At 37.2% G+C, this 22,186-nt stretch overlaps 3 protein-coding genes across 3 annotated transcripts; 2 read left to right on the top strand and 1 right to left on the bottom strand.

Moving 5' to 3' along the window:
* The first annotated feature begins 1,254 nt into the window (after window positions 1-1,254).
* Window positions 1,255-17,579, top strand: LOC145740385 (uncharacterized). Its single transcript, XM_081995917.1, has 42 exons — window positions 1,255-1,443; window positions 1,496-1,677; window positions 1,734-1,974; window positions 2,448-3,235; window positions 3,290-3,419; window positions 3,470-3,783; window positions 3,836-3,905; window positions 5,314-5,377; window positions 5,446-5,510; window positions 5,563-5,721; window positions 5,776-6,048; window positions 6,333-6,382; window positions 6,439-6,561; window positions 6,655-6,733; window positions 6,793-6,906; window positions 6,959-7,005; window positions 7,055-7,086; window positions 7,163-7,322; window positions 7,619-7,649; window positions 7,739-7,933; window positions 8,014-8,144; window positions 8,230-8,295; window positions 8,945-9,142; window positions 10,656-10,781; window positions 10,835-11,024; window positions 11,081-11,196; window positions 11,255-11,399; window positions 11,967-12,015; window positions 13,384-13,493; window positions 13,563-13,576; window positions 13,633-13,828; window positions 13,887-13,930; window positions 13,987-14,337; window positions 15,693-15,825; window positions 15,885-15,965; window positions 16,026-16,133; window positions 16,229-16,319; window positions 16,385-16,558; window positions 16,612-16,740; window positions 16,982-17,075; window positions 17,134-17,235; window positions 17,291-17,579. The coding sequence occupies exons 1-42, from the start codon at window positions 1,362-1,364 to the stop codon at window positions 17,495-17,497; spliced, it is 6,054 nt and encodes a 2,017-aa protein (XP_081852043.1). The 5' UTR covers window positions 1,255-1,361; the 3' UTR covers window positions 17,498-17,579.
* LOC145740387 (endoglucanase-like) lies at window positions 17,570-18,867 on the bottom strand. Its single transcript, XM_081995921.1, has 4 exons — window positions 18,708-18,867; window positions 18,344-18,649; window positions 17,816-18,051; window positions 17,570-17,758 (listed from the first exon to the last, which is right to left on the bottom strand). The coding sequence occupies exons 1-4, from the start codon at window positions 18,742-18,744 to the stop codon at window positions 17,618-17,620; spliced, it is 720 nt and encodes a 239-aa protein (XP_081852047.1). The 5' UTR covers window positions 18,745-18,867; the 3' UTR covers window positions 17,570-17,617.
* A 1,255-nt stretch (window positions 18,868-20,122) lies between these two features.
* On the top strand, window positions 20,123-21,643 carry LOC145740388 (endoglucanase-like). The gene is made up of 4 exons (XM_081995922.1): window positions 20,123-20,282; window positions 20,650-20,949; window positions 21,171-21,403; window positions 21,465-21,643. Exons 1-4 carry the CDS (start codon window positions 20,249-20,251, stop codon window positions 21,603-21,605), a joined length of 708 nt encoding a protein of 235 aa, XP_081852048.1. The 5' UTR covers window positions 20,123-20,248; the 3' UTR covers window positions 21,606-21,643.
* The last annotated feature ends 543 nt before the right edge of the window (window positions 21,644-22,186 follow it).

Genomic DNA, 22,186 nt, shown 5'->3' with positions numbered 1-22,186 from the left:
TATAAGCGGTTGTCAAGCAACCGTACCAGCAACAATGATCTGTTTACCCGTTGCCCGACAACCGCCTATACAGTGCAGGCCAAAAGTTTAAATTTTCTCATTTTTGTTCGTGTTTTACGACGAAAGGGTTCAAGTTAGAGATCTGAAAAAAATCCAGAAAACTAGTCCGTGATAGGTACTACAACTTTCATTATTACGATTTTTCAATCAAATCAACCGTACAGGCGCAAAAAAATCAAAACCGTTTTCACATGTTAATCTCCTATGTCCAGGGTGCTCTTGGACACCTGGTATTTGCCGCTTGCACATGAAATTTGCAGCTTGAGGCGAAGCCGAACGCTGCAATCATGTAAAAGCGGCAAAAGTACTTTTGGCTCGAAATATAGACGATATTTTTTCGACGACTGCTGTGGGGTGGATTAGAAGGACAACTCACATCATTTTCGTCGCTCGAACTCATTGTCACCGATAAATCACTTTGACGGAATGTGGTTATTTCAAACAGGTATGTCAAGCGTTGTTATGGAAACGCCGAAAAAAGTTGGTGACTAGATTGTTAGTAGAAAGCGAAAACGCTCTAGAGCAGAAAATCTCTCTTTCTGCTCGCGCGCGGCAAATAACCCCTTTCTGCTTCTAAATGGAAGCGTACATGAGGTACTTTCAAAGTAAGTCGTCGAAAAATACTTATTCCTGCGAAAACAAATACTTTATTGTCAAACACGCAATGGCTTAAATCTGCAACTTTTTTGTAATTTTGCTGTACATCCTTATTTTTGACACCCTGTATAACATTGCTTATGCCCAAAGACAGAATGCTGCTCCAGTTCTCCATCTGGGCAAGAAATTGACTGATATTTCACACAGTGGGTTCGACATGGTTTACAAGAAGTTCCTTTGGGTCTAGAGTAATATTCTCTTTGATTTTCAGTAGGGCGACGAACTGACCATATTGTACCATCCATGAAAGTACTATAGATGATTTACTGGATTAGCCTGAAAATTGATTTTAAGTATATTTTTATTAATTAATTTTCTGTAATAACATCAGAATATAAAAAAATTAAATGTTGTAAGTAAGGCTGTAAATCAGTAACACAGAAGTTAGTTCAGTTACGTATGTTTTTGTCATCCCAGGCCAAACAAAATGGGGGTTGAAATAAGTTGGTTGTTCATTAATTTAACCTGAAAATTCAAGCACGTATTAGCCTAGAATACCTAAGCATTTAAAATCGATATTGACTAATTTAATTGACAATGTCAATATTTTTATTAAAAGTCACTTTTTCCGGACTTTGCGGAGCAAAATTTTTTGAGTAATATAGTGTAAATTATGAGGATTGGGGCAAAATTAACAGTGTAAAATGGAGGAGCTTGTCAAAAATGAGCTTCTTTTCTATTCGAAATTGGCCAAACCTTTGATATTAAACCTACCAAAATCTAGAGGTAAGACAAAAATTACACATACACAGGATAACACATTTTGTGATTTTTGTAGATCGAGTGTTGTCAGCTGCCTGGCTGAAGAAGTTTGCGGATGAGAACTCTGGAGATGAAAAACTACGCACAACCTACTTGAAACTACTGCTCTTTTGCCTTCAACGTAGAAGCCTTTCTGGAATTTTTGCTGATGACCCCTCCAACTATGAAGTTTTGGAAGAGCTTCCCCAAGATATTGATGTAAACTACGCATTTTTTTTAACTGATTATCTTATAACATTTTGTTTGTTAAACAGTTAAATGAGTTTGCAAGAAATCTTCTGGAACAAGAACGGGTAGAGCGTCGGGAGCTTATACTAGCTGAGGTTATGGGTGACATGCCAGTTTTTCCAGCTTTTACCACTGATTGCTCACCAGACTTAACGGAATATGTGGCTGCTCAAGATATACCTAACTTTGGAGTCCATGCTTACTATGCTATCTCCAAACAACCCATCAACAAATGGCAACGCTCTGAATTAGCCATCTTTCCTAAAGGTTACTTGACATATTTTTTATCTTGTCTGGATCAATTGTCTTGTTGTTTTGCAACTCTCGTCTGACATTATTCTTGCATATAAAATTCTTACCTTTTCTTGTCTTAAAAATATAACTTAAAACTTGTTCAAACGCGTTAGCTTCTCAGGAGAATCAGAGCAGTTCAAGACAAACATTTTGAGCTTTTTACGGATGCTGAAATCCCAAAAATGGAGGAGATAAGGAATTTTAAAAATTTTGTTGTAATTAAAAAAAGTAAGTCAACATCTCGGAAACGGTTAAAGTTACAAAAACTTTGCAAGAGACAAAAAATGATTGGAATGACAGTTTAATTCCAATGCCAGAGATATCGTGTAAATGTCTTCAAAATAATGCAAGACTCCTGTGAAACGCTAGATTGTACAAATAATTACTCTGTTTGCAAATTTTCTTCCATAATAATCTTCTTACCACACTTATACACTCGCTCACAGGGACCAAAAGTGCTATAGACACAACCCAAACAACCACACCACCTACGGCAGCACCACCAACTCCAAAAGTAACATCTTCTGCACCGGAAGTGGAACAACCTGCAGCAGAAGACGAAGATTCCCCTCCAAAACCCCCCTCTCCAGAGAGGAAAAAACGACGTCCTAAGAAATTGGGAGCATCTCCACCAACGCACCCATTAGGAGAAGTCAGAAAACCGTCTGAAGAACGTCCAACACCCACTTGGGGTACCAACTTAGTAGAAGTGCGAGAACGCACTGACGTGGGTCATATCGAGGAGCCCACTGAGGCTGAAAAAGATTTAGAAAAAGAAGTAGCAAGAATGCTACAAGAACAATCAGATGATGATGATGAAGAAGCCAGTGCTCGTCCAAGTGAGGACACTATAGCATCAGTAGCTAACGAAATGTCAAACGTGTTGGACGAGTTTCAGCGCAGCAAAATGGACAAACCTAAAAAGAAGCCTCCAAGCAGACTTGCTAAGTTGGGAGACCGTTCCGGTTTGAAAGCTCCCAAAAGCAGTAAAGCACCTAAAATAGAGGTGAAAGGAATGAAGAAGAAAGCTAAAGGACGCATAGGACCACGCCCTGATAATCTCCCTGAAGAATTTGCTGACTGGACTGAGAAAGATTTACAAGAAGCCGGCCTGACTTGGCAAGATTTGATGCCGATTGATGAAAATATTGACGACGAGTTGCAACGCATAGAAGATGAAGAAATGAAGGATTTAAGTGGTGGCGAGGTTTACGATGACAGTTTACACTTAGAGGTTTTTTGTGGTTTTACTAAACTGTACAGCAAAATTTGATTTAGTGGTTTTTAGGACATAGCGACCGACTACGATGCTTTACTTCGTGAAGCTGAAGCTGACTTGGCCCAATTTCAAGAGGTATACGGAGCTGGCGTCGAAGAAGACGAACCAGTAGTAGAACTTTTTCAGGACGAAATTGAAGGTAAACATTGCAATCAGCAATTTCACAACTATACACCCTTATTTTGACAGAAATGGAAAACCGCTTGAACATTTCGCATGAGGTTGAAAACGTTCGGACAGCTTCTCCAGCGATCACAAAGGGAATTCCGGTAACAACACCTCAGAGAAGCGCAAGCCCGAAACGTGTTAAATCTCCGGAGAAAGTGTACGCGGAAGATGATGACTTTCTATTGAAACACCGACGATCACCATTACAACCTCCCAAACCTCAGAAGAGAGAAATACCGAAAAGACAGTTACCTAAACCTAAACCACCCTCGGATAAAGATCCTAACGTTTCTATGGTGTTTGAGAAAGCTCAAAAAGTTATTCCAAGTCCAGAGGTACGTAAGTTTTCAAGCCTAGAAATTAATCTGAGATGAATCAAATTTTTAGGAACGTGCTGGCAAGCGAGTGAGTCCAGGAAGGTGCCCACCTTCACCTCAGGCTTCTGAAGCAGCTAAACGTAAGTCATATAAGCGTAAGAAATTCTAATTCTTTTGTCCAAAACCAAAGAAATATTGACTCATCATAACAGAAACTTCTTTAGTTAATGCTTCTACTCTTTTCATTCTTGTGAAAATTTGAGTCAGTTAGTAAGCACAATCATTTGAACACATTCTTCTAATCTTCTCTTGAAAATTTTGGGCTATAAGTCAGCTCAATCGTTTCAACACATTTATTCGCTCTTCTTTAATCAGTTCCTATTTTTTGAAATTTCTTGGCAGTTAGCCAGCTCAATAATTTTAACAGATTCGTCCCCTTTTCTTTTGAAAATTCTATACTCTTTATCATCATCATCCTATACTGTTTCTAGACTCTTAGCCAGCTTAAGTATTTTAACACATACTACCCTTTCCTTGAAAATTTTAGGTACTTAACAAAAGAAGAGAAGTTTTCTACTCTTCTCTTAAAAGTTTTATGCAATTAGTCAGCACAACCATTTCAACACATTCTTCTCTTCTCTTAAAAATATTGGGCACCTAGCCAGCTCAATCTCTGCTAGTGAAAATTTTAGGCAATTAGCCAACACAACTATTATAACATACAGTGCGTTTTTTTTAACGCGCAACATAGGATTTTACGTGTTAAATTTTTAAGCTTATGTTGGACCATGTTATTTTGGAACTACAGGTATAAAACTTGGAAGATGTGTCTTCAGTACCATGAAGCTTAAGTAAGACCACCAATTCGCTCTAAAAAGTGTTTACAAATTAGCAAAAAGTCATCTTTTTTGGAACATATTTTATCTTTCCATATTCCCTGTATGTATGTTTACCTGCTATCTGCCCTGTCAGTATCAAAAACAACACCTACCATACATACAGGGAGTATAAATCTTTTCGAAAGAAGATGACTTTTTGCTAGTTTGTGAACACTTTTTAGACCGAATTGGTGGTTGTACTTAAGCTTCAGGGTACTAAAGACACATTTGTCAAGTTTTACACCTGTAGTTCCAAAATAACATGGTCTAACATGGGCTTAAAAATTTAACACGTGAAATCCTATGTTGCGCGTTAAAAAAAACGCACTGTATTCTTTTACTCTTCTCTTGAAAATGTTTACGTATTTCATACGGGCCTAAACCGTATGAATAGATTTACGTTTTCCATACCTGTAGATCGAAGTTTTGTGGACTTGCTTTAGCAAAACACTCACATCATAAGTATTAAAAAAATGCAATTTGGGCAATTGCATAGCTCGCTCATGTAAATGAACTATATGAAAACATTGTGTTTATGATTCCTAATATCAAACTATATTTTTCAGGCGGCTAACAATTAAAAACCACTCTAACTTCAACAAAATTGCTTACTAGTTTGTAAAGTGTATTACACTATTTAACATAACTTATAACTGTATAAAACATGTAGGAACTGCTGGTCGTGGTTCCCCTTCTCCTATGACTGAAGATGAAGAATTTGAAATGTACGAAAGGTATGAAATCGATTTTTTCCCATTTTCTTAAATCTTGACATGATGACTATTCTCCTTAATATTTTCAGAATGTTCAAGCAAGAGTCTCCTGAAGGCGGTCGTCATGTCACTGTTCAAGAACAACCACCTGCTGGTAACATTTTAAGATATAACCTTAACTTTTGTAATTTTTTAAATTAATAAAGGACCGAGTGCCGTAGAAGAACGAGCCAGGCAACAGGAGATGATGCTGCGATTAGGTTCTCCCCAAGCCAAGGAAATAATTCAGGAAGCTGAACTAAGCTTTAGAGGGCCTCTCTCACCCTCACCCGACCTAATATACCCTTTTGGTCCTTCACCTAGAGGTAACCGCTACAAATTAACCTCGAGCATATTAAACCAACTCCATTGAATTTAAGAAAAAAGAAAACGACCACCACCAAGACCAAGACCTACACCACCTCCTTCTCCACCCTATATTTTTCCACAGTATTCTTCTCCTCATACTCCTATACCACAAAGGCCAATTCGAAGACCAAAAGGATATGTCAGTCCACCAGATTCCCCAATGTATGGACCGGAAGAACGTCCGCAGGGCTATGCTTCTCCACCTCAACCACAAGAGGCTCAGAAGAGAAGTCAGTTTATGACTTCTCCACCTCGCATGATTCCCGGTGTTCAATATGATACAGGTGAATTTAATAATTAGATTCATATATCGTTTATTCGGAAAACCAAAAAAAATATGAAGACTTAACAATGTAATACAAGTTGTCAACTTCGTACTTAGTATTGAATTTCGGCATTTTTCTATGGTCCATTCTCTAATGGGCATTCTGGTCTTAAAAAGTGTTCTACAACCATACTTAATTAACTTTGTTTGAACCACCTTGTATAAATGGCATTTTTGACTTCACTGTATCTATAGAACTTTAACAGCCGAAAATACACAACTTTAATGAAGTTGGATTTGTAGGTATTGATGAAGAGCTAACTCCCGAGTTTCCAATGAGTCCTCCACCTTTCGTAAGCTTTTATCTCAAGTCCTATATTTTTTTAATTGGCACTTTGAATATCTGCAGCCTGAAAGTCCTGAGGATTTAATCAGAAGGGAAGCCAGAAAACTATTTTCAGGGAAACAGCCTTGTAATGTATGCGTTACCGAACCAGCTCCACCACCACCTTGTGGACCTTGTGATTCTGAGGTAAGACATATTGTACTATTTAGCAAATATTCTACTATTCAGTAGGTAATAGAGGTAACGTTTCCTACAAGTATAATCCTAAAAAATTTGCAGGTAAGAACACCGAAAAGATCGCGTTCAAGAAGAAAGGGCAAATGGCCTGTTAGCAGATCACCTTCTCCAGTTGGTTCAGGTGACAATGTTTTATGTATCACAGCCGAATGCTCTGTAATTTATTTAAGGTACTTTCAGATGAGTTTGAGGAAATGGAGCGGCTTGCTCAAATGGATGAATCTCCAGCACCTTGTGCAGGACCTCCAATGCCACAGTTTCATGAAAGTCCCGGAGAAGCTCAAAGGATTAGGCGTAAGTGACTTACTAATTTAGAAAAAAAGCTTCCTTAAGTAATACTTTTTAGAGAGAGCATTAGCGCAGTACCACTTGCTTGGTCAGGAACCTCTAGTTGTAAGTTGGTATCTTCAGTTATTAAAAAAAATAATAAGATTAATTTTAGACTCCAGAAGGTGCACCAGGACCATCCAGAAGGTCGGTTTGTAACCCACATATCGTAGAATATGCGTATCATATCGTAGAAAACATTTTGGTTTTGTGGTTTTAATAGACGAACTGGACATACTCCACCTCAAGATGATTATAATTCAGATTTTGATGCAACTCCAGACCAACCTCCTACTCCAGTTCAACAATTTCCGAAGGCTAAAAGAAGAGTGTTTAGAAAAACACCTCCACCACAACCTCAGCAGCAGATGATGGACGATTTTGTATGTTGCTGTAACTTAATTTATATTTTTGTATCCTTAACTTAAGTATCTCTAGCAGAGATAGGGACTTCTTGAACGCAGCGAACGGAACTCTCTAGAGAAGTGTTAATAGAATGTGACAAAAGTAGCTTACAATAGCAAGTTTTTGTCACTTTCTATATCCTTCTTTTGATAATTCTTTTCTCTCGTTTCGCCTTGGTATTCATACAACTCCACTGAGAGATCATGAGCTTTTACTTCACTTTAAATGATTCGTTTTCTATTAATATTGGTACTAATTTGACAATATCTTTCAGGATATTCCACCAGGATACGGTTCACCGTTAGGTAGGGTTTGTACAGGATTTAACTACTACTACTAGTAATACACACTAATTACAATAACCAATTTACAAATTTCATTGTTTTGACAACAGCGGAGGAAACCCCTCCATTAGACTTTGCATCGCCCCTTCCAAACTTATTGCAACCGGACCAAATGTACTTTCCTGGTGAATGTATGCCTTGCGGATCTCCTGAGCAGTTTCCAAGTAGGGCTGAATTGAGAGAACATCGATTCGTTCCCGACAGGACTCATGCTCGTATTTCTCAGAGGACTCCGTTTGGAAGAGGTTGGTTGAAAAATTGACTGCGATGCTTTTGAGATCCTGTTTTATATGAATGGTAGATATTGTGAAGTTAATAATTTTAGGGCCGGGTCGAGTTCAACACCGGGAAAGCGCAGGCGCTTTTCAGCAGATGCCACAAATATCAGAAGGTGAGCAAGGGCATAGGATGGACTATACTCCAAAACGACCTAGACACGATGCAATGGCTCCGCGAGTAAGTACCTACTTATTAAATTTCTTTGCTCTTGTAGTTTTGCAAAACTTCAAAGACTAATTGTGTTAAATCATGTAATTTGCAGGAATTCCGGTCTCCTCGAGTTAAACCAGAACTTTCACCACCAACTGAGTCCCAACTATTTGGAGAGGTAACTATAATTTATTCAACTTTACGCTGTTCAAATACACAAGTTACGTATTTTGGTGGTTATACTTGATATGCGTAGTATAAATCGTTTTTGACATAGCTATAAATACTTAAGACCACAGTAAACTTTTTAAAATTACGCCTAAAACTGATCAAAACGTCGGCTCATGGCAGACAATAACCTTAAGTAAAGGTCTCAGGTAGTAAATAACTGAAATAAGATAAAAAAAATATCGGTCATATATCAAATTACATCAATTACCAGAAATCACAATAAAATATTAAACGGTGAGACTCAGATAGTTAGAATTGAAGAGTTTTCATAATTGGTAGGTTTATGATGATACTTTTTTATAATTTCAAATATGCGAAAAATAAACAATAAATTAGATGAAGCATCTATGTAATATCTGTAGTAAATGTTTTGAATGTGGCGTTTGACTTTTTACCTGTCACTGTAATATTCACATTTTTCTGTTTATTACATCGTTACGTCAATATCTTCATTGACATCTTGTAAGTATTAGATCCAATGAACTTTGAAACATGTACATTTACTGCATAAATTATTCTCCTATAAAACAACAGGTTTTGGATTTCACACTCTATTTTGTTTAGTGAAACTTGGGTGCTTCTATGTAAAATTACAGGCTTTCAAATACAATGTGGATCTACCAGCTGAAAGGCACCGAACCCCAAAAGTTTGTCCATCAGCTAGAAAGCGTATTGAACCACGCAGTCAATTAGGGGATACAACGCAAAGACATCGACAACTTGTCGGCGCTGCTCAAGAAGGAAATCTAACCGAATTCGAAGAGGATCAACAATTTAAAGACATCGCTGATCAGGTACTCCTTCCTAAGTAATATTAAATGATTTTGTAATAGTTATTGACTTAAGAGGTGCGGAAATTAACAATTTTCCGCACATGAAGCTTTAACCCTGTAAACTTTTTTCAACCTGCGCCAACCGATATTGTCCTTGGAAGGTCATTATTATTACTTAGGTAATTATGATGGCCGATTATGAGCCAGTTGCCTCACTTTCCTCCATGTTTTGCTCATCATCTCTGCTTCATCCAATAGTGACCTTTTTCACGTGGTCTTCAAGGTTTCTCTGCCTCGACTGTTTGGTTTGAGTGTCTTTGCTGCAATATTGTTTTGCCTACGGATTATGTGACCCAACCAACTTCTCTTTCTGTGCCCAATTTCTTCACAGCGGTTCATTTGCAATTGTATGTGGCCAGGAAACCGGCAGCACTTTGCGTAAGCATTTGTTTGCAAACCTTTTTTCCAAGTGTTTTTCCTTATCGACTTACTACTGACTTTCCATGATTTACATCCATATAGCACAGCTTTTACGTTCGAGATAAATATTTTTAGTTTAGTAGAATCTATGTATACCCTCTAGTTCCATTTTGGAGTAAATAATCTAAAAGGTCTGCGTGCTATTAGGATTATCTTTGTCACATCTTTCTTTGTACCACCCGTGTGATCTATTACGCTGCCCAGGTACTCTCATGTCGTGGAAGGTGTGAGATAGAAGGCAGATATCATCCGCCTATTTAATGTCGTCCATGCGCGTTGCTAGAGTTTAGATACCTCCTTCAGCTATGTTTTTGCTAGGACGGAGTCTAGAACGATGTTGAATAGTAGAGAAATGTGGGAATCTACTGGATTCTGGACTGAATTTACTGGCATGACTGACACTTCTTTACTGGATATTTCGTTTAATAACACAAAAAGCCAAATATACCATAACATGTAAGAACTTAAAGGAACAAACTCGGGAACAAATGTACGTCTTATCGTTATTTAGGTCTTGACATACATCTTAGTTACATGTTAGTGACTATGTACTCATTATCACTACTCGTCATCATGGTTATTGCTGTTGCATCTACGATCCTACAGAAGATAACACACATCCCTGTTTTACTTCATTCACTGCTTTCCTTTATGCATTACGCTTTCTCCAGTAGCGTGTTCCTGGGTGTACCAGAGTGTGGAACTCTGTTTGGAAGTCAACGAAAGTTAGGTATAGAGAGGATTTATTGCTCCTGAGAGACGGGTATGGATCATGATCTCTCTTTCCATTCATCAGGAAACTGATCTGTGTTCCACACATTTTGTAGAATCGGCTTTATCAAGTTGGTTATGGCATGCCTTGAGAATATCTGGAGGAATGTTTTGTCTTGTCCAGCAGCTTTATAATAACAAAGTACCATCATGTTCACAAACGAAAATACTTTTAATTCCTTGGTTCTTTCTGACAAACAGGATAAAACTGTTACAAAAAACAAACCTCGCTTATTATTTAATCGTTATCGACCTTGTATAAATTGTACAATAACTATTTTAGGCTGATCTGGTATTCGACTATGAGGGAGGTTTGCTGGATGTCAGCCCTCCGCAAGACTACGAAGCTGGTCAGAACTATTTTCCCGAAATTGCAGCAGCTACGGATAAATTACTTCAATCTTTAGAGGTTGTTTTATGGTACTGATAATTATACAATAATTGTGTTAAGTGAATCCTTAGGATTACGAAACGCATAATCTTACGCAATATTATGACACCAAGTTTGCGGCACCGAAACAAATAGCAGATCTTTATGGTTCTCCCGAATACCTTCCAAAAACTCGTCCACCACCCGCAAGATCGCCTGTACGAGAGGAAAGCCCTTGTCCTAGAAGCACCAGTGAAGCTCCTGTTTTTACGTGTCCTGGAGGCAAATTCATTAAATAATCGAAATTTTCATCAATTTTCATCTTCGATTTCTTACAGCTGCGACTGCAGAAGCTACGAAGAAAAAACCTGCGGGTAAAAAAGCACTGAAAGAAACTCGGTCATCGCAACTAAGGAAAGAAAAAATAGCTAAACAACAACAGGTCGAGAAGGAGGTGAGTCGCAATGTAAACGGTAATTTTGGGATGGCCTTAACGCGCGCACTTTATGCAGGCTCAAATGAAAAAAGAAAGAGCTGCCGCAGCCAAGAAGGAAAAGGCTCAAGCTAAGAGAAGAGCGGCTCAAACACAACGGGCTGCAGCTGAGGCTCAAAGAGCCACAGCACAACAGGCCGCTATGGAGGAATCGCTTTTGCCAGGTAAATTTTGTGTAGTAGCATTGTTAAAATATACAGGGTGTCTAGTTTTTGTTGGGATTGCCGGATATCCCAGTTAGTATAGATGTTATAGTCATACGGTTTTTGCAATACTGTGCTTGACTTTTGTGGTTGAGAACGGTCGCCACCGTTTTTGCTTTGTAGATACTGAACAATTTTCCAAAAAAAATACAGGACTTTGAAACTCATCCGGACTTTTGATTAATAACTATCGAAAAAGCAAATAGTAATGTTTATATCGAAAATTAATTAAAATTGAGATTACACACTCTAGTAAACATTGGCGCCAAAATAAGTCTATTATAAGATTCTGAAAGTTTAGTCTACTCAATAAAATTTTGAAGTTTTCGTTTCTTTGTAAAATATTGACAGTTGGCTGATCGTATTATTGAATAGCATCAAATATTTTGATATTACTCTTAAGGGTGTAAACAAGAAAAACTCATGTTTACAGCGTTATCAACTAGGTTCAGCTTTCATACATTTAATTCTGAATGATAAAACCCATAGATTTAGGAAAATAATATAAAATGTTTTATTAAATTTCAGGTTCTGAATTTATGGAGGAACTTCAGCAGCATGAAGTACAATTTCCGGGGTGAGCAAAACTCAACACAATAATTAAACAATACAGGTGAAAGAAAGACAGAAATGCGCCATAGTAAACTAAGGGTAGTTTAAAATATTTAATTGTAATTCAGAAAATGTCAAGAGTAATTTAGAATAGGCAACTGTAATTCAGAAATGTTAAAGTGTAATTCAGAAATTTTTATTTGCAATTCAGAAAGTATATCAAGTGTAATTCAGATTATTTTTTAACCTAAATTGTGTTATTTTTTTTTATGTTACATGTTCTGAATTTCATTTGATGGTTTCCGAATTTAAATTGATTTTTTCCGAATTGCACTTGATAGTTTCTGAATTGCAGTTCCTTATTCTGAATTACCCTTGACCTTTTCTAATTGTCACTTGGCCTTTTCTGCACTACATTCGGTGTACTTTCTCAATATTGACAATTTCAAAAAAAGTTGTTTTTGTCAAAGTTTTTTTGTTTGATATTTTTGTTTTTAATCGAACAAACATGACATCATTTGTGAGCCACTACTTGCAATTTCCACACCCACTAATACAAACAAACTTGAATTGAAGGAGGAGAACGAAAGAGCTCTGGGCTCTAATTCTTGAAACCAGGAAACCAGGAGTTTTCACGGGAAGTGTTCATAGAATGTGACAGAAGCAGTTTACAGTTGCAGTTTCTTGTCACGTTCTGTATATCTTTCTCTTGATTTCAATATTACCCAATCTGGTTAAAAAAAAACTAGGAAAAAAAACTGTCGCAGATTTTGTAGGGATTAGGAAAACTTCTGCTTTGATGAGGAAAACCTGTCTTGTTTCGTAGCAGCTTCATCAATGATGAGGAGATTTCTCTAAAGCTAATGACCCTTATTAATGGCCTTAAAGCTAGAGAAGATGTTGGGATGAGATTGGAATCAGCTCAGATCTTAGAGACAAAAAACACAATATGCCTCAATGTTGCTGTGTATTGTCATCTCGTCATCCACATTTCTACAATCTACAATAAAAACAAATATTATATATTATACAAACATATTTGATATAAAAAGATCTTGGGTGGATCTGTTCATGATTCCTTTACAAAAGAATTTTTTGAATTAGATGTTTCGTAACAACGTAACGTATGATTCTACTAACAAGACAAAAAAGTTTTCTGATCATATTGTCTGATGAAAATTGTCATTCAGACTTAAATTTATTTTTATTGTATGACATAATATGTATTTGTTCTGCATTATAATACATATTTCTTCTAAAACTCTTCGGCTCTCTCTAAAACCATCAAATTGGCGGAATGAGTTACTTGAAATAAGTCACTATTGTGCGTGATGTGTCGCTTTCAATTATTACCTTACAGTTTTTTAGAGTTGTAATATGTTACATTTTATAGCTTCCAACGAAGTTTAATGGTCGGACAAAAAATGAAAAAGTTAAGCAGAGTGTCACGAAGACAGTTTGCAGGTTTCGAAGAGCATCCTCGGGAAGAAGAAGAGCCAGAAGGTGAGAGTAATCGCTATTTAGTTATGAATAATAATAATAATTTCCATTTTGACTCCTGAAAAATTGAAGATGAAGGATATTTGGTAAGTTTTGTCTTTTAGTTTCTTTGGTATTTCAAAGTTCCTTGTATGTTATGTAGGAGGATTATCCGTACGCTCCAGATTTTGTCGACGAACAGCCACCAGAAGATTTTGACTTCACTCCTCCCAGAACTCCTAATTTTGAAGAAATGCTTTTCACTCAACAGTTTGAGGATACACCTCCAATGGATGATTTTCTTGATCCCAGTTTTTTGGAACGCGATGATGAAGCGTTGCTGATGACTCCACCTAGAAGTTATTTCGCGTTTGTCTTAATACATCAATTGTGGTAAAACAAAATTTTGCGTTTTAGGACCTCCATCACCTGAACACATTGCTGCTAGCCCAATGCGTCAGGTTGACTTCTGGCCTTAAATAATCAATGACGTAATTACTAAATGCTTTTTTGATAGCCACCTCCTCCTTGCGTACCTTGCTCACCCCCACTCGACGAGTTTGAACGGACCGAGAGGGAGATGGAAGAAATGCAACGGCACGAGGAACGATTTCTCCCAGAAGAATTTTTAACGCAAATGGAGCAACAAAGACAAGAGACAATGGGTGCTATGGGAATGGCAGCGGGAGGAAGGATGGCTCCGCCTTCCGCTGACAGACACATGGAAAGGCTGGATCGGCATATTGCCCGAGAAGAAAGAAGGGCAAAGAAGAAAAAAAGTCGTCAGAATTTTGATGAAATACAAAGAAGAGTAGCAGAGCAGGAGGCTGCCCTAGAAGCGGAACGGGTACAAGCGGAATATGATAGAGTATGTCTCTTTTACATACTTTTTTAAATTATTCTCTGATGTAGTGTAACTAGACAGAACTTCAATTTTGATGTCAAGTGTCAGTTTTGTCGCACCAAAATAATAGTTTTACTACATACTGAAAGAATGTGGTATAAGTCCTATCCTTATTTGTCACGAGAAGGTAAATTAGGAAAAAGTTCCAAAAAAGTAAATTTTATTATTATGTTTATTTTTATTTGTAGAGACTGACTAAAACTTTACTTGTCATTTCTGTCATCTGGGAGTAAATATTTAGATGCACTTGCAGTGCAGTAGAGAAGCAGCATTTACCTAGCTGATGGTCACGTGACAACTGTCAAAATAATTACAGTGAATAGACTGTGATAAAGACTCTGAGCTCTTCAGAGCAGCTTTGACGCATAAGACTGTTGTCACATGACCCCACAACATCTTTTACACTGTGTGACAGTCACGTGGTCACTATCAAATTCAGAGAACCATCCGTAAACATGTAAATTTTGTCTGTTACAACGCAAGTAAAAACACTATACTTTGACTCATTGAGGTTTATAGAGCAAATTGAAATTTTTGACACATTTGACAGTTGTCACGTGCTACTAGCACCATTTTCCAAGTTATAAGACACACTAAAAAGCAATGTAATATGTTTCCAGTAGGGTAATTCATATTTACAGTTTTATGGACAGAACTTCATCTTCATCAGACATTTACAGTCTAGATATCCCTGCCACTCAGCAAAGTGATATCTGTCAAAATTTCTGTTATAAATATAGTGTAGATCGGCGGTTAATTAAAGATTGCCATAATTTAATTTAATTTTTATTAATTTAAGAAAAAGTCTTAAAACGAGTTGTCAAAATTAAGTGCCATGAACCTATGAATACATGAAACATCCAGCAAAATCAATATAGGAAATTTCAAAATGACAGTTTGCTGCAAATGATGCAAGAATCTGTCTAATTTATTGCTTGAAGGTTACACAAATGACAGTTCTAACGTTAATAATAACAGTCATTTGTTTGAAAAAGACGTCATATTTTAAATGGCAGAAAAACGTCTCAGGAATACCTTTCAATGCGTCAATTTCTAGATTGTCGTTTTCGTCGCTTAGGTGGGGTTAAGTTAGATTATTCGGGTTCCGCACACCCTGTATTCTAATTTTTATTATTGCAAAGGGCAATTGTTTCAAATACTTTCTAATCATAACTAAGAACAACTTATTTCGATACGTTCTCTCCTAATTTGGGATAAATTGGTTATTCATAAAAAAGCAACAAAACGTTAATAATTCTGATACTGGAACTGAATATATTCTTAATTTTGACCCGTGATAATTTGTTTCTCAATTTTAGCCTCCTTCTCCGTTAATGGCATATTCGCCCACAACTCCGCCAAGACCTGATGGTGGTGAATGCGTGCCTTGCTACCCCGTAGAAGACGGTCACTTTTTTGAAGCTATGCAAACACCACACCCCGGACTATTCGGTACCTGCCAAGTTAAAATAATGTCAACTTTACATTAAAGAAATTATTTTATAATATAGAAGGAGATGAAGATATGCAAGCAGAAATAGCTGGGTATCAGTCACCGGAACAGTTGTCTCCTTACCGTATTCCAGAAGGATGTAAGATACCTTTCAAATATTTTATTAGAAAACTAAATTAACATTTGGTTGTTTAATTAGTTGGTTCTGAAATTTTCGACTACCAAAGACAACAACAAGAAGAAATGAACAGGCAATTGAGAGAAGATATGCAATTTCATATGGATTATTCTGATGTCGACGTACTTGGTAGGTTGACACTTTTTACTTGAAAACAACCTGTTTGTTGGTGACAACCTTTTTATGCTTAAGTCTCTAACATTTATTTGCTTTATATGCTGCAGATGAAGAACAATTTGACGGTTATTACAGTCCTCCACCCCTTTCTCCTGAGTGTGTCCCTTGTACCCCACCTAATAGAGAACAGCTAGAAGCGTACCTACTTTATAATTCATTTTTAGCAGGAAAAATAACTAATACTGGTTTCATCCTCTTTCTAGAGCAGAAAGACAAAGAGCCATGACCGAGTCATACTTCCAACAGGAGAAACAGGAATTAAGACAAATGTTTGGACCCTCTTGTAGTCCTATTTCACCAGGTCCGGATGAAAGCTTTAGAACCGCTGTTGGTAGTCACCAAGTGCCTGAAAGATTTAAACGAGGCGGTCGACCAAAGTATGCTAAATCGTTTATATCCATATTGCTCCTAAAAGTTGTTTTGCGTATAGATTCAGAGTAAGGGACCAAGTAGGGTCAAGAGATTTCACTATGGTGTTGCCCCGTAAATATCCGCCAACTGGTATGGAAACTATTCAAGAACCGGAGCCTAGACGGCCTCAACAAAGCAGACTTGCCAGGTAACTTTAGCATCAAGAATTACTGGATTTGGATTACTTGGACTTTTAATTAGTATGTTCACACGAGTTTGAGTTTGGTAACGTTATCCTAATTTTGTTTGATTTTTAGTATACCTCTGTAGAAGGATTGTCTCATCTTTTGAAGATAATGTTCAACAAAATCCTATTATTTGTTTACACTTATATTAGTTGTAAACACTTTTGATGTGTATAATATAAACAAGCGAGTACATTTTCTCAGGCCTGCTGGAATACCTACAATGATTGGCCGACCAGGACCAACAAGGGCACCAGCATCATGTGGAAGTGGAGGTCCATGTGGAGGTTCTCAAGCAGTATGTATCAACAAAAATGTGTATCAGTTTTCATCAAAAAGTCAATTAATTTCAATAGCCTAGAGCCTTAAGGCCTCCAACATCATATGGAGCAGTAGGACAAAGAAGTCTACGGCCACCAATGCAAAGACAACAAGGTCAACGTCCAGCAGGCTCTCAGGTACGTTCAACCAGTAAAGTTATTTTGTGCTACAAAAGTCTTATTTAACTTTCAGGCTAGAGGAGGAACTTGTCCAGGACCATCTTCAAGCAGATCTCGGCTACAAGGTTCATCCTCTCAAAGTTGGATAGGATCTCAAGATTCCTCAAGAACATCCTCGCAAACCCAGGCTTCAAGAAGTAACGCCGAACCAGAACGCGATCCTAGACGTCTAGTACGTAAAACTAGCTCGTACAAGAAAATAGTATACAGAAGAAAATAGTGCCTGTGATATGCTGACAACTGTCTGTGATATTTTTACACTGAAAGAGAAAAGGAACAAATAAAAAATTGCTTTTGCTAGATTTTTCCTTGTTAATTATTATCTGAAGTAGTCGGTCATTTAGACGCAGCCACTAACGCTGGTTAGTTCACTTGGACATTCAACTTCATAGAATTCTACGTCAGGGTTGTTGATACCTTCGAACCATCCAAATCTCCACTGACAACCCGATTGCAAGGCTTCGGGCAATTCAGAACATTCCTGCAAACATACCGTATAAAACTTTTCGGTAATTGGTATTTCTCTTTCAATTCATACATCTACAGAGGATACTCCACTGATTGGGTCACCCCAACCGCCCTCAGGAGCACCCCATTCATTGGTACATCCAGTAGAGTACAATCCAGCTCCTCCTCCGGGCATTGCAATGTCAAAGTGGTTCTCTCCTAAATCGGAGCCAGTGTTTGTGATTTGGGCCACCAAAGATTTTCCCTCCAAGGCTCCTTTCAGTTGCAAAACCAAACAACGACAGCAATTGTTAGTTTCTGCACCACCTGAAACACACAACAAAAAACTAGAAGTTCTTCTTTCTTCACACTTTTAATACGTGTATAGTAGTCGCATTTTTACGATGATAGCAATATTAAAAAAATACTCTGGCTTGATTGTTGAAATGAGACATCTTTGTAACATGTGTATTGAACTCTAAAAGTTAGACCGCATATCTATTGTAATAGTATGCAACATCTATGGAGCAATTTCTAGATGTATAGCTACTCTACAGTAGATTGTGATTGTTTTACAAAAAACAAAACCTCACACCATGCATCTGATCTAATTACGTACCATTGAAAGAAGCAGCTACCCATCCAAAACTGAGTGTAGAATTGTAAACCCAGGGTTGTTGGTCATTGCACATGTAAGCGACATCCCCAGTATCAGTGCATCCAGATTGAGTGTTGATATCCATAGTTTGAACACCATCAGCCGCGCAAGATCGGACAGGAGTTGAGAAACCGGATTCGTCAACGCTTACTTGCCATGAACAGCTGGGTTTGCAACAATCCCAATATCTGGTGGTCACTCCAGATCCACTGAGTCCATTTTCTACTTTCACCAGGTTAAGATCGGCTCTAGTAGACGTTAAGGCCGCTGAGATACAAAAATAGTTAATACAATTTGATAGCAAAAATATGTTTAATGTACTAACCAGCCACAAAAAAGAGAGCAATACCGGACAATATCATTGTTGTCAGTTTAATGCTTTCAAATAATACGAATCAGATATCCTTTAATCGGTGTACTTATATAACCTCGATTTTAATTTCTAATTTAAGTAAATGAAGTGAATTATTTTGCTGGTTTGGAGTGCTATGTTTTTCGTTGATAAAGGTTTTGATAAGATGTACACTACTTAAATGATGGTTACTGAAAGAAACAGAGTAAAAAAATTGATATTGCGTTTTAAAAGTGGCACTACACCTGAACTTTATTTAGATGTTATGTTCGATTATTGTTAAACAACTAAGGTATATCAAAAAATTCTAGAAAGTATCTGACCAGTATCGGCTTTTCAATAAGTGCAAGTGTACTCCCAAACTGTATGTCTTCTCAAAGAACACATACAGTCCGATTCTGAAGTTGACCATCGCGTGACAAACGCAAATACTACAAATTAGAACACATTCGTTTTTCTGAGACTGGTGGCTGGTACTAAAGGAGTACTAATACTATTTGAGGTCACCTGATGGTCAACTTTTGAGAATCGGACTATACTTAAAGAATAATATTCTCAACATCATGAAATTAAATAAACTAATAGACTAGAAAATAAATAAGTTTTTCACGAAATCCACAAATTACCTCCTCGCCGGCCCTTTGAAATTCTAGGCTAAGCGGACGATACAGTATTGATGCAGCGACTGGAGCGTTAGAAATCAGAGCGAATAGTTTCAATATGCAGATTTTAGTAGAAAAATCGCAATCACACTATCGTAAAAATATCACAATTTAAATACTTAGGCGTCAATTTCTCTAAGAGATAGAAACCTACCAGAAGCAGCAAGGGCACAAGCAAAAGTCGTACAAGTATCTGGGTCTCTCAGAGGTGTGAAGTCCGAATATACAAAACATGTCTCAGGTCCAGACTTACCTACGCTAGAGAACCATCAGCAAACCCTACAAAGACAAAGTCAATAATCCAAACAACGGAAATGAAAGTACTAAGAGGAGTAACATAGCGTAGCAATACGAGGAGTAACTCTAGAATATAGAATGCAGAACTATACTATAAAAGAGGAACAAAAACCAAAACCCAACACCAATAAGATGGTACGACAGTTAGACGTCGTATGGTACGAGAGTTGAAAGTATATTATTCCTCTTGTAATGGAGTTACAAGAGGAATAAGAAGAAAAAGATACTGAAGGGCTCTAATTTTGACTTTCTATACGAAACTAGCAAACCAGTTTTTTTTTTGTTAAAACGTAATAATCTATAATGTCAATTTTGATATCGCTTTCTAGATAACATTGTCATACGTTCAATAATAATCAATAAAACGCCATTATTTAATATAGCATTTTTCTCTCAAATATTTAAGTGACGCAATCCAGCCTGAATTGCCCACAAATCTAAAGTGCCTACTTACACACATTGCTCAAACCACGTTTGTTTACAAAATACTTGAATTTAATATTCAAATTCTATAAATTTGCCCCGGAATATCAATAAAATTTAGTTTAGATCATCATGAAGTTTATCGCAGTAACACTTTTTGTGGCAGGTAACGTTTAATAGTTATTGTTTTTTTAGTTTTCAAAAACCTTGTTTTCTGTTACATCCTTTAAATACGTTTTTGGTCCTTACTTACTAAATTGTTGTTAGCAACAAACGTTTCCATTTGTTTTTTTTTATAAAACCTGAGGTTAACAATTAACAAACAGTTTTTGGGTCCCTTCTAAATCAGCTTCATCTAATATGCCATGTCTATTCACACAAAAACATTAGTGGCCTTATTATTAGATTAGATAACTATTTCAGTAAACGTTTCTTGAACGATTTTGAGTTACATAAAATGAAACATTTAGGAGAAAACACAATATTTATAACTGTCAATCCTTTAATTATAAGTTACTAATAACAATTTCTAGTTGCGACCTACGTAGCTGCAGGCCTTGACATCGTACCACTTGATGATGGTCTTAAAGGCAACGGCACAACCACCCGTTATTGGGATTGCTGCAAACCATCATGCTCATGGGTGGGCAATCTGAATGGTACCAAAGCCACCAAAGCTTGTCGTTCTTGCGCTATTGATGGTGACACTACCATTGACGAAAATGCCCAGTCCGGATGTGCAACTGATGGCACTGCATTCATGTGCACTGATCAACAACCTTTAGTTTACAACGAAACTCTTACTCTAGGATTTGTTGCTGCATCATTCACAGGTATTAGACGTATTTGCTTAGCTGTTAGATTCATGTCATTCTTAGCGTTTCTGTTAAATAATGTTATTTACAAAGAAGCTGGAAAATCTGGAGAAACCAAATCTTAATTTTTTAGTGAATTTACAGTTTTCTCAAAGACAGCAAAGATATTACTATTACTTCAATTTGATTTTTTAAGTTGAAGCTAATTTAAAATTCATATTCATAATTTTGCTTTCCAGCTGGCGCTGATTACTCCAGATGTTGTTCCTGTTTGTACTTGTCGTTCCACGAAACTATCCAATCCAAACACATGATAGTACAAGTAACCAATACCGGCAGCGATTTGGGCAAGAACCACTTTGACATTGCCATGCCCGGAGGTGGTGTTGGACTTTTCAACGGATGCTCTGCCCAATGGAATGCTTCCGTTGATGGTTGGGGTGACCGTTACGGTGGAGTTCACACCATTGAGGTTAGTGTGTATATGTAAATTTTTACAACCCAACTCAAATTCAAATAATTGGAATTACTAGGAATGTGACAACCTTCCTGAAAAACTACGTCCTGGTTGCCAATGGAGATTTGAATGGTTTGAAGGAGCTGACAATCCCACTGTAGATTTTGTTGAAATTGAATGTCCCCAAGAGTTGTTAGACATTAGTGGATGTGTGTAATAAACATTTATTATTAAAGTATGTTTAATTTAGTGTGACTTCTGCTTGGTTATTTCTAGCTCGATCAATTATCAGAACTACATTGTTGAGTTTCTAGATTATCTCTTCTAGTTCTCTAGGGGATTCAGCTAATATCAAGATGTCGTCTGCGTATTATATGTTATTAATTTTACGTTCTCCCACTGCTATTCCTCCAGCCCAGTCATTGTTCTCATGATATGCTCGCTTTATGTATTAAATAGTAGTAATGACAATAATACACATCCTTCACGAACTCCTGCACCCAACAAACCTATCATCAGAGTAGATATTAGTTATTCGTACTGTAGTCATATTGTTTCCATACAGTTGTTTAAGATCCAAATCAGATGTATTTCCCATATTTTGTGTCAACTTACGCAGTCGAATGCTTTAGAATAGTCTATAAAGCATAATCAAGTTTCCACGTTAAATTCATGTGGTTTTCTCGACAATTTGACGGGCATTTGACATTTGTTCATGGGTTCCTCTTCCAGGGACAAACCCAGATTGTTCTTCCGAAATTTGGGTTAGCAGAATTTTTGGTTCCTTCTCCCAATCTG

The sequence above is a fragment of the Ips typographus genome, linkage group LG1 (assembly GCF_016097725.1).
Source record: "Ips typographus isolate SLU linkage group LG1, UJ_Ityp_2.0, whole genome shotgun sequence".
Classification (NCBI taxonomy): Eukaryota; Metazoa; Arthropoda; class Insecta; order Coleoptera; family Curculionidae; genus Ips; species Ips typographus.
The sequence above is the reverse complement of the archived record's forward strand: the minus strand, read 5'-3'. Positions and strand labels throughout refer to the sequence as shown.

What these genes read in the sequence shown, in the direction of transcription:
- LOC145740387 (XM_081995921.1), bottom strand. Translation starts at nt 18,744, where the DNA reads ATGATATTGTCCGGTATTGCTCTCTTTTTTGTGGCTG. An exon ending in TGCTCTCTTTTTTGTGGCTG is followed by an intron (nt 18,650 to 18,707) that starts GTTAGTACATTA and finishes TTTGTATCTCAG; the next exon opens with CGGCCTTAACGTCTACTAGA. An exon ending in GGTAGCTGCTTCTTTCAATG is followed by an intron (nt 18,052 to 18,343) that starts GTACGTAATTAG and finishes TGTGTGTTTCAG; the next exon opens with GTGGTGCAGAAACTAACAAT.
- LOC145740385 (XM_081995917.1), top strand. Translation starts at nt 1,362, where the DNA reads ATGGAGGAGCTTGTCAAAAATGAGCTTCTTTTCTATTCGAAATTGGCC. An exon ending in AAGTTATTCCAAGTCCAGAG is followed by an intron (nt 3,784 to 3,835) that starts GTACGTAAGTTT and finishes TCAAATTTTTAG; the next exon opens with GAACGTGCTGGCAAGCGAGT. An exon ending in CATGTGGAGGTTCTCAAGCA is followed by an intron (nt 17,076 to 17,133) that starts GTATGTATCAAC and finishes TAATTTCAATAG; the next exon opens with CCTAGAGCCTTAAGGCCTCC.
- LOC145740388 (XM_081995922.1), top strand. Translation starts at nt 20,249, where the DNA reads ATGAAGTTTATCGCAGTAACACTTTTTGTGGCAG. An exon ending in AGTAACACTTTTTGTGGCAG is followed by an intron (nt 20,283 to 20,649) that starts GTAACGTTTAAT and finishes AACAATTTCTAG; the next exon opens with TTGCGACCTACGTAGCTGCA. An exon ending in GTGGAGTTCACACCATTGAG is followed by an intron (nt 21,404 to 21,464) that starts GTTAGTGTGTAT and finishes TGGAATTACTAG; the next exon opens with GAATGTGACAACCTTCCTGA.